The sequence below is a fragment of the Polychytrium aggregatum genome (assembly GCF_025602895.1).
Source record: "Polychytrium aggregatum strain JEL109 chromosome Unknown BJ171scaffold_20, whole genome shotgun sequence".
Taxonomy (NCBI): Eukaryota; Fungi; Chytridiomycota; class Chytridiomycetes; order Polychytriales; genus Polychytrium; species Polychytrium aggregatum.
The window spans coordinates 576,307-590,729 of NW_026516222.1; the positions used below are offsets into that span (position 1 = coordinate 576,307).

At 59.9% G+C, this 14,423-nt stretch overlaps 4 protein-coding genes across 4 annotated transcripts; 1 reads left to right on the plus strand and 3 right to left on the minus strand.

Annotated features, from left to right (window-relative positions):
- Positions 1-985: 985 nt before the first annotated feature.
- BJ171DRAFT_582249 (uncharacterized protein) lies at positions 986-2,550 on the plus strand (the record flags this gene model as incomplete). Its single annotated transcript, XM_053114158.1, has 3 exons — positions 986-1,300; positions 1,497-2,328; positions 2,480-2,550. 3 exons carry the CDS (start codon positions 986-988, stop codon positions 2,548-2,550), a joined length of 1,218 nt encoding a protein of 405 aa, XP_052966353.1.
- A 1,156-nt stretch (positions 2,551-3,706) lies between these two features.
- Positions 3,707-5,909, minus strand: BJ171DRAFT_582250 (uncharacterized protein; the record flags this gene model as incomplete). The annotated part of the gene is made up of 5 exons (XM_053114159.1): positions 3,707-3,865; positions 4,006-4,550; positions 4,710-5,031; positions 5,401-5,623; positions 5,845-5,909. The coding sequence occupies 5 exons, from the start codon at positions 5,907-5,909 to the stop codon at positions 3,707-3,709; spliced, it is 1,314 nt and encodes a 437-aa protein (XP_052966354.1).
- A 1,426-nt stretch (positions 5,910-7,335) lies between these two features.
- On the minus strand, positions 7,336-10,361 carry BJ171DRAFT_122302 (uncharacterized protein). Its single transcript, XM_053105572.1, has 5 exons — positions 10,010-10,361; positions 9,768-9,845; positions 9,443-9,601; positions 8,707-9,181; positions 7,336-8,377 (listed from the first exon to the last, which is right to left on the minus strand). Exons 1-5 carry the CDS (start codon positions 10,053-10,055, stop codon positions 7,363-7,365), a joined length of 1,773 nt encoding a protein of 590 aa, XP_052966355.1. The 5' UTR covers positions 10,056-10,361; the 3' UTR covers positions 7,336-7,362.
- Positions 10,362-12,417: 2,056 nt separating this feature from the next.
- Positions 12,418-13,872, minus strand: BJ171DRAFT_582252 (thioredoxin-like protein; the record flags this gene model as incomplete). Its single annotated transcript, XM_053114160.1, has 4 exons — positions 12,418-12,677; positions 12,863-12,961; positions 13,233-13,521; positions 13,759-13,872. 4 exons carry the CDS (start codon positions 13,870-13,872, stop codon positions 12,418-12,420), a joined length of 762 nt encoding a protein of 253 aa, XP_052966356.1.
- Positions 13,873-14,423: the final 551 nt, after the last annotated feature.

The window sequence follows — 14,423 nt, forward strand, 5'->3', positions numbered from 1 at the left end:
GCCCGAACTGCTCTGACAAAGATGCCGACTGAGCCGCCGGTCACTGTGTGGAAGAGCTGCGTTCGGCTTACGTCGATGAGGTCCCGGGCTGAAGGATGCTGACTCTTGCCGCTGGCGCGACCCCGCGGCAGGCCGGCAGCATACGGTCAGACGGAGGCGGGCCTTGACAAGGATGGTGGAAAGAGTACATCATGGAGAGGGGGGCTGGGCGAGATCAGCAGGTCTGGAGATGCCGGGAGCGGCTGGGACGCAAAAGGAAAGGAGGAGCGGGATTGGCGGCGATGGGAAGGTCTGGGATGACGAAGGAAGGATGGTCGACGGGTGCAAAACGCAAGGACAACGACGCGGCAGGCAGGCCCGAGGGATAGATCGGGGCCGACATGGGTGCCGACATGGGTGCCGACATGGGTGCCGACATGGGATACATGGACACCAGCACCGAATGCCGACAACGCAGTAGACCGAATGCGGCCACAGCTAAAGTATCATGGCCGGGTCTCGGCGACCACGTCCGGGAAAGCAAAAGCCGCAGATGGAAGCGCCGTCGACCGAGGGACAGCAGAGCAGAGCAGAACAGAGCAGCGTAGAACAAAGCAGAGTAGAACAGAACAGAGCAGAACAAAGTAATATACCAGCGATGCAAACGGGAAAGACCGGGCAAAGATCGGCCGTGGGCTGGTGCGCTGCCGTCGACAAGGGAGAGGCACCGCCGTTGCGGGCAGTCGAGGATCCCTCGCGGCCCTGGCTGCCCCCCCCTCCCCACACCCTGTCGATCTCGATGCCTTGGTCTCCTGCTCAGGACGGTCGTCAGGCTGCCCGCGCCTGCTGCTCCGGGGTATAAATACCCTCCCTGGAGGCGCCTCCCTTCCAGTCCCCACCACCTCGAGATCCGCCAGCGATCTCGATACCTGACTCCCAGCCGCTTCCCACGCAGCTCCTCACTTTCTCATCCGCTACCACCACCTCTGGTCCTCCATCCGCCCCGATGCTCGTCAACGCCGGCTTTGCTCTCACGGTCTTCCTCGCCCTCTCGGGTGCTGTCGAAGGCGCCCGCACCAAGAAGGGCGGCAAGTGGTCCAAGTACATGAAGTCTCTCGACAAGGTCATCGGCTCTGCCGAAAACACCGCCCGCATGTCGACCGAGGCCAAGAGCCTGTACAAGGCCTATGTCGCCAACAAGAAGGATGCCAGCTTCCAGAGCCTCGTCTCTCAGGTCAAGAACAAGACCGCCTCTAGCAAGGTTGCCGCCAAGGTGGTTGTCAACGACCAGTCCGTCAAGAACATTGCCACCCAAGTCTTTGTAAGTACTGGAGCAAATCAATGTTGAGGGGAACCGGCGAGAGGAAGCAACGGCGAGGGATCGACCCAATGGGGTCATGTCCAGCACTTGTATCAGTCTCGTTCCCACGGAGGTGGCGCATACACATGCCGCGCTCATTCCCATGGATCCATCACTCACATCTGTCCATGTAATCAACCCCATTCCCATACCACAGGGAAGCAACCCCTCGGCCAAGCACATCGCTGCCACCCGCGCCGCCATGCTGCCCTCTTCGTGGGACTCCCGTAACTCGGGCTGGGTCTCCGCCGTCAAGGACCAGGGCCAGTGCGGCAGCTGCGTTGCCTTCTCCTCGGCTGCCACCGTCGAGAGCACCTTCCTGAGCCAGGGCACCACCATTGACGTCTCCGAGGCCGACATCTTCTTCTGCCTTGCCGCTGGCCAGGCCCAGTGCAGCACTGGCTGGGAGCCCGATGCGGCCGCTAGCGCCATCTCCCAGAACGGTGTCGTCACCGAGGACTGCTTCCCCTACACTGCCGGCACCGGCCAGGACCAGCAGTGCAACGACAGCAACTGCCAGCGCACCGGCGGCATCTCCGAGGCCTCGTTCGGCAGCGTCGACGAGATCAAGCAGCACATCATGACCTACGGCGCCGTCTTCACTGGCTTCACTGTCTACAGCGACTTTGACAACTGCTGCACCAACAACCAGATCTACATGCAGCAGTCCAACCAGCAGGTTGGTGGCCACGCCGTCTCGATCGTCGGCTGGGACGAGGGCAACCAGGCCTGGCTCTGCAAGAACTCCTGGACGGCCTCCTGGGGTACCGATGGCTTCTTCTGGATCGGATACGGCCAGTGCGGCATCGGTGCCACCAGCCAGACCTTTGGCTTTGCCGTCTCGGGCAACAACCCCAACCCTCCTTCTCCCGGTCCTCCCGGCCCTCCCTCGCCCCCTCCCCCTCCTCCTCCCTCGGGCGACTGCACCAACGCTGACCCCTACAGCATTGTCTGCATCGACTCGAGCGACTTTTGGTACTGCGACCCCGGTAAGTAGCAATTCTATTGAAACAAGCTGCTGTGACTGACCCGATCGACAAGCACACCACTCCGATCCATGACCCCCGACCTGTAAGCCGACTTGATCTGACCAACTTTGTCTCTCTCTCTCTCTCTCTCTCTCTCTCTCTGATAATCCAGCTGGCCCCATGGAGTACTCTTGCCCCGACGGCTCCTCCTGCACCGGTGACATCAACAACCCCTGCCAGTAAATATTCTGTGGCTCGGTGATGCCGCCTTTAGCGCCCTGCTTTCCCCCTCCACTCTCGCCCTCTGAACTCACGAAACCAAACATGCCACAAAGTCGATCTTTGTGGCATATCGCCGCTCGATAACTACCACCGTGACTCTCCCCTTGGTGTCAGATGGACAAACGCTGTTGCTCGCTGCTGTGTCTGTCCGGCTGTCCACGTCTTGTAACTTTGGTGAACTGCTATGTGCTTTAAGCCGCGCCCTCCTTTATGTACAATGGAATAAAAACCGATTCTCCACGAGGCTCATCCAGCGAGTTTCACACAGCCCTCCGTTGGCATACTCACACAGACATTGCCAATGGGAGCGGATTCAGCTGACGAGCTTGCAATGTCCCACGGTCGTCGTGGGTGTTCCTGGACCGGCAAAGGAAGGAAACGAAGGGGTCGCGCACTCGAGGGATCAGGCAGCTTGGAAGTAATTTGAAAAGGAAAGCACCAAGACAGCAGCGGTCGTGGTGTGATTTATTTGAGCAAACGTTGAGATTTGTATGGGCAAGGAGACAGACAAGCAAGAAGAAGTGGAAAAAGAAGAAAAAGTTGAGCGAATATAGTGTCGTAAAAAGGAGAAAGGGAGGGTTGAGGCGACAAAAGAGTCGCACACCATAGGAGCGCATCGAGACGATTGCTGAATGGTACGCTGTTGAATTTCATGAGGATAGATTCTTGAGAGTGGCAATTACAGACGTCGTAACGATCCCCCTTCCCCTTTCAGGCAGAGGTGTCGAGCGAAAGGGGGCGGGGAAGTGTGGATGTAGTCGGAGAGCAGAACGACTCGTGAATCGAATACCATTGCGTCAATTATAGGGGGGGGGAGGAAGGCAGAGCTGGAACAGGCACACCACCAACCGACGGAAAACAACGCATCACAAAACAAAAGTACATTCAAACAGAGAAGGCCGCGATGGCAGAACTGGGAAGGGGAGGGGAGACATGAGCTAGGGAGGAAACGACAGGCCGAAGGAGTCATCCCAAGCAATTCGAGTCTTGAGGACCCGTCAGGCCGGGAATGGAGGGAAACGGAGTGGGAATAATGACATAGAGGTGCGGTCTACCAGATATAATGTACCAGGGTGCAGCGAAAACGACCAGCAACAGGGAGGCGGCGCTGTCGTATCTACAGCGTAGGAGGCGGCGAGCTGGTGGTGATCGAGGTGCGGCCCGAGATTTCGGTCGGCGAGTGCTGCGATGTGTATCCAGAGATGGCGGGCGAGTCGATGGTGCGCAGCGCGGAGAGGGGCAGGGTGCCGACGCAGTCGGTGGTCTCGTTGTGGCCCTGTCGAAAGGCAGCCGTTGCACAGGTTGAGGGGTGAGTCGAGGCAGGAAGGGAGCATCCACGAGCTGTACGAACGCCGTACCCTCATCCAGAGACAAGCGCACAAAGGCATCACCAGCCGCAATCTCAGGCACACTTACATGTCCCCATCCGTCGTTGAAGATACTGAGCAGCACGACCATGTCGCCCACGGACAGATCGATTTCGTCGCCGCGGACAGCAGTGTACGGCTTGTCGACGACCCACTTCTTCGAAAACGCCGTCGGAGCGGGCTTGTTGATCGTCTCGACGAGGTGCTGTTCGACGGTTGTCTTTTGCTTCTCGACCTGGGTCAGCTTCGAGCGCGAGTGTCGGTATCGGCGGTACAGGAGCGTGACCATGACGCCGATCATGATGATGGCGATCGAGACACTGACGCCGATGATGATTTGCGTGGTCTGGAAGCTCTTGATCTGCGCCGAGGTGGCATTCTGCTTTGCGGCCTGGATTGCGTTGGTGTAGGGCGTGCAGCACCAACCGCGGGTCTGAGTTGAATCCGAGCCGGCACCGTAGATCGCGGAAGCACTGTTGTAGTCGGGATTGCAGAGATCGTGGGACGCGGCAACGTCGGGAACGTCGAAGACGACGACGGAACGGACAAGCGAAGGAACGTAGTAGGTCGCCGTCTGGACGTATTGCATGAAGCCTGCAGGTTGCGCGGCAACGGCCAGTTGAATTGGTCAGTTGAATTGGTCAGCACACAGACATTCGAAACACAGGTGGCAATCGAGAGCAGCAAGGACAGAGGGTTAGTAGGATTCCAAGCGAGCAGACCAAGGCGATCAAATATGCTCGGCAGACATACCGCAGCTGTCGTTGTAGAGGGCCGTGTTGTTGGGGTTGCCCTGGCACAGCGTCTTGTCGGAGCCGATGGTGAAGATGTCGCCGATGCCGGGAATGCCGTCGACAGGCGACTGTCGTCCGGTGAGGGTGATGTTGCGGCAGGAGGCATCGACATAGCGGGCGCTTCTGGGGAACGAATCGCGGAGGGCGAACGTGGCGACCTTATTGCAGCTGTCGAGGGTCTTGTTGGGCGAGGGGCCGCAGTAGCTGGCCGCGCTGCTGCGTCGCACAATGGTGTGGCAAACGTGGTCGCGGAAGTAGCGGATGCGCGAGGCGAACTTGGTCTGTGGGCGGGGGAGACAAGGCAGGTTGTGTGACGGTCAGGGTGGTTCAGCCGGCACCGTTCAGCCGGGTGTGTGGGCAGAAGGGAGGAAGCAGCCAGCAGGGTTGGGCGACTGGCTTCCACCAGAAAACGCATGGATCGACGACGACGACGTATGGGCCGACGAGGCAGCAGCATCAGCAGCACGGCGGCCGAGCAGAAAGTGGGGAGATGGGAGGCGCTGCAGAGCAACAGCACATGGGCCAGTAGCAGACCAACCACATCGAGAGGCAAAAGAAAAGACTTGCCGAGGCAAGCAAGGAGGCAGACGCCGTCCTTTCTTCCCTCGAGACGAGGCGAAGGGACGGCCTCGGTCAGCAGGTCAACTTACGGCATCGTAGCTGGCGGACGGGTTCTGGCAGACATTCTGGAAGGCCAGGAACATGGCGGAATTGGAGCCAGTCCAGTACGGGCCATTGGGATCCTCCATCATCGAGATGGCGGCGACCATCTGAGCCTCGGGCGACGGCAGCGAGAGGTTCATGATGTTGGTCTGGGTGATGTTGGAGACGATGTCGGCGTGGACATAGTAGCCGTCAAAGTCGGTACAGTAGCTGCGGTTGCATTACGGAGAGCGGGGAGGGGCAGAATCAGACACAGAAGGCGTGAGCCAGGGGGAGAAACTCGGAGGACGCTAGGCCCGCTGTCGATGTCGAGAGGGGGCAACGACGGATCGATGTGGGCAGGCGAGACGGAGCCAGCAGCCGCAGCTGTTGGGCTGCATATGGCGGCAAGGAATGACGCTCGGAATGAAAAAGCTCGGCAGACTGATTACCCATCAGGGAGCGTGGCGTTGTTGAGGATGAAGCAGTTCTTGAGGTCGGGGGTCGAGGAGCTCATTTCACATAGACCGTCAGGGTAGTTTTGGTAGTCAACGAGGTAGAAGGCTCGACAGAGCGATCACTGGTGTCAGGTGCGACGACCGAGGGGGAGATGGAGGGGAAAGGAGGAGCGGATTGCGAAAGGTGTCTGCAAGTCCGGGCTGCTGCTTGTTTCCTGGGGAGTGGGAGGAGTGAGTGGGTTTCCGAGGGAGCGCAGAGTCGCAGACTGGGGAGAAGGAGGAAACCGGTCTCGGTCCAGACGGAGCCACAAGTCCTTGCGAAGGAAAGAGCGAGCTGCTGGTGCTGAAGAGCAAGCAGGACGATGTCGACGGAAGCGATGTGCGGCCCAGGAGGGTGGGAAGAATCCGCGGCGACAAAAGCGAGGCGGCCGAGGACGGGCGAAAGCATCCCCGGCGAGAGCAGTCGGCGAGACGGTGCAGCCAGGCATCGCCACTGTGTGTGTGGTGCTGCGCGAGCCAGCGAGAACGGCGCCGAGGGCGGCACCGAGAGAGCCAGGGCGCACACACACTGTGCAGAAAGGACAGAGAGGGGAGGACAGACAAGGCCGCGGCGTCGGCAAATGAAGCGCGGGCCATCCTCCAGGGCCGCGCAACAACCACAGGACTGTGGGACAGGCCAGGCCGGCCCCGCCGCCGCCGGCGCAGCGCCGCGTTGCCGGCGTCTGAGTGGTTGCGGCTGCGGCGGAGCGCGCGCATCACGGCAAGGAACGGCCTTGCTGCGCAGCCGCGCTAATCGCCGCGCGGGTGCGCCGCATTTGTGTGCGACGGTGCGCACCAATGGCAGCCAGGCTGCGCGGCGCGTTGCCCCGATGCGCACAGAGGACGCAAGGGCAGCAGATGGAGCAAGGGCGCAGAAGGAAAACCCTCTGCCCTGTGCGCCACGCAGAACAGGCACACGACCAGCCGGGTGCGCGTCAGGCATCAGTGTGTGTCGGCCACAGAGACTGTGCTTCCGAGTGCTTGCAGGGACAGCTGCAAGGAGAAGGGCTGCCGCGCCACAGACGACGGTGGGGCGGCAACGTGACCGGGCTGGCACACAGGAGCCAATCCCAGCGCGGTGGGGCCACAGAGCCCTGTGTCTGGTGCAACGGGCTCACGCGGCCAAGCCAGACCAGGTTTGTTTGTCTGGCCGGCGATTGTCCTCCACCCGTCACAGCACAAGGCCCCACCCCGCGTATCACCCAGCACGACACAGATGTCCCTGGTGGCGGCCAAGCGAGGCAGTGTGACCTGGAATGCATCACCGCGTGCTGCCAAGGGTCCGCTTCCTCTGCAAGTGAACGATGCCCGTTTCGGTCTCCATATGCTGCACAAGCTGCACATATCCGAGCTGTATTGACAGCGACGATATCGACATCGGCAAGATCGAGCTCGACTCGACTCGACTCGATGATGTAGAAATCCATCCAGTCAGAGTCACATATCCACGCGAGCCGCGGATCATGTCCCGCGTCATCGTCGGTCTCGGAAGCTGCTTGCGCCTGGCACAGACAGATATCGGCTGCTGCTACCGCTGCCGCTGCTGCTGCTGCTGCCGATGTTGTTGATGCTTGTGCTTGTGTTGCTCCGGCTCGGCGCAGATACCGAGCGCATGGTCAGCGGGAACGGCTGCAGCATCATCGGCGAGGGTGCATAGCCGCTTTCGCTCATCATGTCGTTCTCCAGCTGCATCTCAAAGGTGGTGTCAGACGAGGACGTCTGTCCTTGTGACAACGTCGAGCTGGTTCGAGTCGACAGTCCCGAGCCGGTCGACTCTCCATAGAGGAAGCTAGAGAAGCCACCAAAGTGCGAGAAGCTGTGCGGGCCCTCGTCCAGGTCCACCATCGAGCACAGGTCGTCGTCGCTGTGCAGGTCGCTGAGCTCGTACTCATAGTACTTGGCCACAGTTGCCAGGGACAGCGGTTCGCCAATGAGCTTGGAGCTGGACCGCAGCATGCTGGGCAGCGACGCAAACTGCGGGGACGACATCAGCGATGAGCTCGGCGAGGGCGACAGGCTGGGCGGCGTGAATGTCGGCGATGGCACGCCGGATATCGACGACAGCGACGACGACAGCAACGACGCCGAGCCGTTGAACGACGGCTGCTTCACTTGTGCGCGCCGCGGATAGATGGCAGGGCCCAAGTGGTTGTCCCGCTTCTTTGGCCGGCCCGAGACAATCGAGTATTCGATAGGGTACTTTGTGAAAACTTGGATGTTGAAGTCCGGCGCCCCAAACGTTTCCTGGTCGCCTTGGTGGAGATACAGCGTCAGCAGCGAGTGGGGATGGCACGGCGGAACGATCTGGAAGAACGGCTGGCTGAGGCTCCAGGCGGTTTCGTCAGATTCCATGTAGACGGCCGTCTCGGCGTCGCCCGAGTGCCATGTCGTGGAGATTTTGAGGCCTTGCTTCTGGTAGAACTCGACAGCCGAGCAGGTCGCATACAGAAAGATGGGCCTGGATCGTTCGATCGAGATCTGTTTCATGCTATGGGTGGCGGTGTCGCAGATTGACACATGCCATCGGCGGCGACGGATGGATTGTGCGTATTTCGACCACACACAAGTCCAAGGGTACGCATTGCAGTCACAGGAGTTAGTCGCTTTCTGGTCTTGGTCTTGGCCTTGGTCCGTTCCGTTCGGGCACAGCATAATATTCACAGGCAGACATGGCCCGACACTCCTACACCACAAACCATCCCAGCGAGCCACGCGACATGCGGCCATCGTGTGATCAAGCACCCACAGCCCAGCCCACCCCACCTCAGCGCGACTGCTGCTATCGCGGCAGGCCGCCGTTCTCGCCACGAGACTTACCGGTTCATCAGGAGTGAGCCGATTCCCCGCCTTTGGTAGTTTGAGGCAATAGCCAGCGTATCCACATAGACATAGCGCTTCAAGACAACGTACTTGACAACCCCCATGACTTCGTTCGTGACTTCGTCCACCACAATCTCGCACGAGAGCCCATACTCAAAGATCGAGTCCAGGGCCGACGTCGTGATGGCGATGCGGTTGAACTCATCCACCAGGAGCTGGCTCGCGGCCTCATACAGGCTGATGAGCAGGTGGCTCTTGAGCACCTCGTTCTCGTCCCGGCCATATATCCGCACGATGCGCACATGGCCCTCGGGATTGAGCGGCAGAGACTGTCCGAGAACATAGACTTGGTTTGACGGAAGTGGGATCGTCTGGTCCGGGTCGGCGTCCAGGTCGCACATGTACGAGTCGGTGATACGCAGGTAGTTGCCATGGTTGCGCCTCGTGTTGCGGAGGCCGCGGGCCGGCGAAACTATCAGAGACACAGAGGGTCAGCAATCCATCGCAGTCATGTTCCTCCACCGACCCAATGTTGCTCCAAGAGTTCGTCCGGAGCGACTTTGAGCCAATCCGGGGGCCCTTAGTGCCCGTCCGGTTATGTACAAAGGGCCACCGATGCCACGGCTCGACGGTGCATCAAAATACCACCACAACCTCATCATTCATAACAACCCGCAAAACACGCAACCATCCCGCTGCCGGACTGCGGCAACCTCTTGCGCGACTGACTCACTTCCACGGCCTTCCATGAGTTTGGTATTGCGATCCAGGCGGCGGCTCTCGGCTGCGCGGGCCCGTCGAATGGAGCGGAACGAGCTTGCAGAAGTGGATTTGAACTTCCCAGGGAAGAGCAGCCGCATCTTGGCCAAGGTCTTGGGATATTTGACAACAACTTCATCAGAAACATGGGGGGTGGGTGGGAAGCGAGAAAGTCAAGCACCCAACCTGTTAGATTCGCTGCTGTGGTTTGATTGTGCACAGCCAAACGACGACCACACCGCCAGCTGGGATCCAACAGGGCCCCGTCACTCGGCACTCCTGTCAGGACAAACACGAACCCTCGTCCGACTCGGCAAAGGATTGAAGTTTGCTGAACAGCCGCTGGTAGACCGTTCGCGGGATGGACTGATTCGGGTCTGCGCAAGGAGACGAAGGGGACGCCGGTCATGCAAGTCGGTGGTTGTTAGCTAGACAGGTCGTCACACGTATCGATTTCAGCCGAGTACATCATTCTCTGCCGTGCCCAGGGGGTTGCCTCGTACGGGAGTGTGGGAATCGACCCGATGGCGCCGACACTCACCGTTGGGATTGTACTGCGGAATGCCCTTGAGGAGAGGGTCGTTCATGAGCGACCGAGCCGACCGGGACTGCGACGGCGTCTTCGGGGTCGGGATCGGGATGGGGGTGGCGGAGGCAGAGCGTTGAGGGGTAGCATAAATAGGGGTATGTGTCGCTGATGAGAGTGGCTCCACAAAGCTGTGAGGGTATGCAGGAACTGCATTTGCACGGAAGCAGAGGAGAGGGAGTGGCGGCCCAGTCGCCAACGAAGGGGAGCCGAGTACAGACACCAGAGTCGGGTCAGGGAGGCAGAGCCAAGCAGTTAAAGGAGGCAGAGTTAGTCTCCGGACAGCATGCGAGCGCCCCAGAAGAATCCGGGGGGGGGGGAACAATAAGACTGAGCAGGGCGGAGGGAGAAAAGGCAAGCACGCAGCAACGTGTGGGGAGGACCACAGCAAGACAAAGGCCCATGTCCGAGGAGCGCCGCCTGTTTGGCAAAAGCCCCCCAACGGCGATGATGATGATCGGCGGCATAATCGCACAGCGGCGTGGGAAAGATGCAGAGACGCCAGCGCCCCCGACTGCGGCTGCTGCCCGGCTGGGCACCAGGCAAGGCAGCGGGCTGAATCGGTCCCCCAGAGAAGACACTTGCACAGCCGCCCACACCAGTGGCGGCAGCAAATGATGGCGAGCGAAGACGATGACGATGGCGACAACGGAGAGACGCTAATGGCGGCGGCGGCAACGACAACGGCAACGACAACAGCGGGGACCCTTACTTCCACGGCGTTTCGCCAGGGCAATCTGGCGGTTGACTGCTATTCGCAGCGCATGGAGCTTGGTCCGATATTCGGGCAGGAGCTGGAAAATCTGGACGTGGGGAGCCAGCCCGCATCTGGCCCTGTTGTGCAGGTGCAAATCCGCACTGTTGACGGCATGATCACCTGTGAGGCCCCCACACCAGAGACGGCAAAGGCGATGATGGATGGTCGAAGGATGAGCGGCCATAGCGACGGTGGTCATAAGGGGGCGAGTTGTGCGAAAACGGTCCCATCGGCAATCGAGACAGCACAGACGAGGAGCAGAAGGGTCAGGATGGCAACGGAACAAGAGAAAAAGGGAGAGGGAAGAGGATTACGGGAGAGTGCGGTATCACTCAATCGAGAGGCTAGAGCCTCTGGCAGCCGTTGCCGCTGCCGCTGCCACCGTCCGCCTTTCTTCGCCTGTCTCTCCATCCAGGTGCACTCGCTCATCAGGCGGCGTAGGACTGGGAGTCCAGAAGAGCGGCTGAGGCAAGACAAGTTCAGGGAAGGAGGGGAGGGCGAGAGAGGCAAGGCAGCAGCAGAAAAGCGCAGAATCCCGGTCCGAGGCAATACGTACACGGTCCAACGTTAAAAATGCGTTCGATGGAGACAAGATGGTAGTGGGCTTTTAGTAGCACTGCTTGCCCCGCATCATCCCCGCCCCCACGACGTATTGCAATCAAACGAAAGACACGAGCCGGGTTGTGTGAGGAGCGATATCAGAGGGTGGAGGGTGGCGGCGTCGCCGAGTCAACGACGCACGGACAGAGCAAGCGCAGAGGAAGAGCAGAGGAGGAGGAAGGCGACGGTGTGGAGAGGCAGACACGAGGAAGACCGAGGACATAGAGCCAAGGACCCACGATGGCGATGGAAGAGACGCAGACGGAACGAGCAGAGGTTAGTCTGGCGGAATTGCCTGCAGAACGGTCGTCGGCGATCGAGCAGTCAGGGATGCAGCAGGAGGGCCCAGGACGAGCAGCAGAGCAAACGTTGGGGGATGACGGAGCGTCGGTCATGGAATTACGGACAGTCTTTTGGAATCAGGCACTTGCATATGTGCAGGCAGATGGTCGGCTCCCGTTTCCTCCGGGAGGAGGGTGGGAGGATGTTCATCAAACGGGAGCGGGGCGAGAAGCACAGATGGATCGGTGGCTGGATGGGATGCTGGTATAGAAAGGGATCAAACAGATGGAGACACGCTGGGATGCGGTAGAACAGACGGCGACGACAGCAGAGGCGATGGGCGATGGGCGATGGGTGACGGGAAGACAGAGATGCGATGATAGACGGATCGACGTGCGGATCGGTGGATGGGGGGGCTCAAATACCACGCCGGACAGGCGCCCTAATCATGTGGAGGCCCTTGCCCTTTGTGGTCAGTGCAGGTCCTTGAGGGGCGGCGTCGACTCTGCAGCAGCACAAGCGACGAAAATACAGCGTGCGTGGATATTCTGGGGGGATTGCATGTTCTGAGGGGATTGTATGTTCTGGAGGATTGTATGTTCTGGGGGGGGGGGTTGCCCAGGCAGGCACTCTGACGACCATCGCCCAGGACCATCTCGGTGTTCGTACGCATGACCACATCGCCACGAATGAGCAGCACATCCCGCAGGCGTCCTCGGCCTCTTTATTTCTGCGAATTGTACTCGGCGATGGCGTCCTTGATCTTGGCGACGACGCTCTCGGCCGTCTCTTGCTTGCCAAAGTGTGCCTGATACCGGCCGCTGGGGTCGACGAGGTAGAAGAAGATCGAGTGGTCGACCAGGTAGTCGGTCTCATCATCGTCGACGGCCTTGGGCGGGGCACTAAAGTACAGCCGGTAGGCCTTGGCAACCTTCCTGATCTGGTTGTAGGTGCCCGTCAACCCAACAAACTTGGGATGGAATTCTGGCAGAGACACGCAGTCGGGCGGTGGACGGGACGACAGGACGGGAGGATCCGCCAAGTGGGGCATGTACCAACGGAGCTTGCGTCAGTGGGTGTACCTCGTTGCAGGGACGACCTGTGCGGGGAGCTGTGCGTTGATGCCAGGCGCAAATCGGCACCCAGATCAATATCCTCCCACGGCTCACCTCGGATGTACTCTCGGATCGACTGGACAGAGTCGCGCTTGGGATCGCACGAGATGAAGATGGGAACGATTTCATATGGGACGTGGTTCTCCTTCTTGTCTGTCGTCGGTGGTGGGAGATGTGCACAGGAAGCGTGAGAAATGGCGAGCGGCCGTATCGCTGGTGTCGCTGGCTCTATCGGCTGCGGAACAGTGCCGATCCACAGACAATGCCGCCAGCGATCCACAGGCAGCGTCGTCCAGAACTCATGACCAATATCGCTCAGGACCCATGGCCAATATCGCCCGGGACCCCTGTGGCAGCCACAGCCTGGCCCACCGACGGACCACCGCAGCCGGTCCACCGGTGCTGGTCTCGCTCTGGTCCTTACCGAACAGATCGACGATGGCAGCCATCTTCTCGAGCTCCTCGGGACAGACATCGGGACAGAAGGTGTAGCCAAAGTACAGGAGCATGTACTTGCCCCGGTAATCCATGTCGGTAACGGGGTTGCCTTCGTGGTCGACCAGCGAGAAGGGGCCGCCGACCAGGGGCTTCCCGACGGACTGGTTCTTGGACTTTTGGCGACGCTCCTCGACCTTGAGCTTTTCGTAGTGGAACCATCCGAACAGACCCAGGCCCGACAGGCCAATGAAGCCCAGCGATCGAGCGAGCAGTTTCTGGATGGGGCGAGGCGTGTCAGAGTCAGAATGGCAACAGGGGCATAATGCAGACCCAACGTGGCCAGTATTCCATCAGGACGATGCACAGGATGCGGCGAGATGATGCTACAGGGCTAAACAGCATCATTCACACCAGCCGATCAGGTCGTTGGTTGACGCATGGTCAAGCGGTGCCGATGGCGACGATATGCAGATTGTGCGTCGGAATGGAGACTCGCAGAATCACAGACGTACGAAAAAGTCGCCCCGGCTGAGGTCAGACTTGGGACTCTCTGGCGATGCTGAAAAGGATCGGGCGAGAGGAGCACAGGCAGCACGAACGCAGGGACGAGCGAGGGCCTGGTGCATCGATGATCGCGTGAATGCGATAGGCCAGTTGCATCCGACCGAGGCGACGGCAGGGCGTATTCGCATCGGTGGATATTCGCATCGGCGGCGATTTAGATATCATCGCCATGCGTCGTTGGGAGCAAGACCACCGTTTGGGTATGGCGGATATCGTCCGAGCAGTTTCAGGTTGAGGGAACGGCAGAGTGATCAGGATAGCATCAGCACAGCATGCGAAGATTTGATCTGGAGTCTGTCCACGAGCCGGCAGAGTCGCTTGTAATGCCTGCAGGGGATCGTCGAGTGAGGCTGCCGTGCATTCGCATGATGGAGACACGGACCTGGGACTGCCTCCAGGCCGAGAGACCCGAGACTGCTCTGGATTGTCTGGCGATGGCGGTTCGCAGCATGTTGAGTCGATGGCGGGAGCCTCGAGAGATGTGCAGCTGGGGACGGTCGAGAGATATCCGATTCGGTGCAGGATCCAGAGCGATGGTGGGCAGAGACAAAGCGATGATGAACAGAGACAGAGACGACAGAGCGATCGCGGCTGGTTTGAGTTTTTTCGGTCG

Coding starts and splice junctions, on each gene's coding strand:
- BJ171DRAFT_122302 (XM_053105572.1), bottom strand. CDS start 10,055: ATGAACGACCCTCTCCTCAAGGGCATTCCGCAGTACAATCCCAACG. Junction 9,846..10,009: donor TCCGCAGTACAATCCCAACG/GTGAGTGTCGGC, acceptor CTCCTTGCGCAG/ACCCGAATCAGTCCATCCCG. Junction 9,602..9,767: donor CTTTGCCGAGTCGGACGAGG/GTTCGTGTTTGT, acceptor TTTCTGATGAAG/TTGTTGTCAAATATCCCAAG.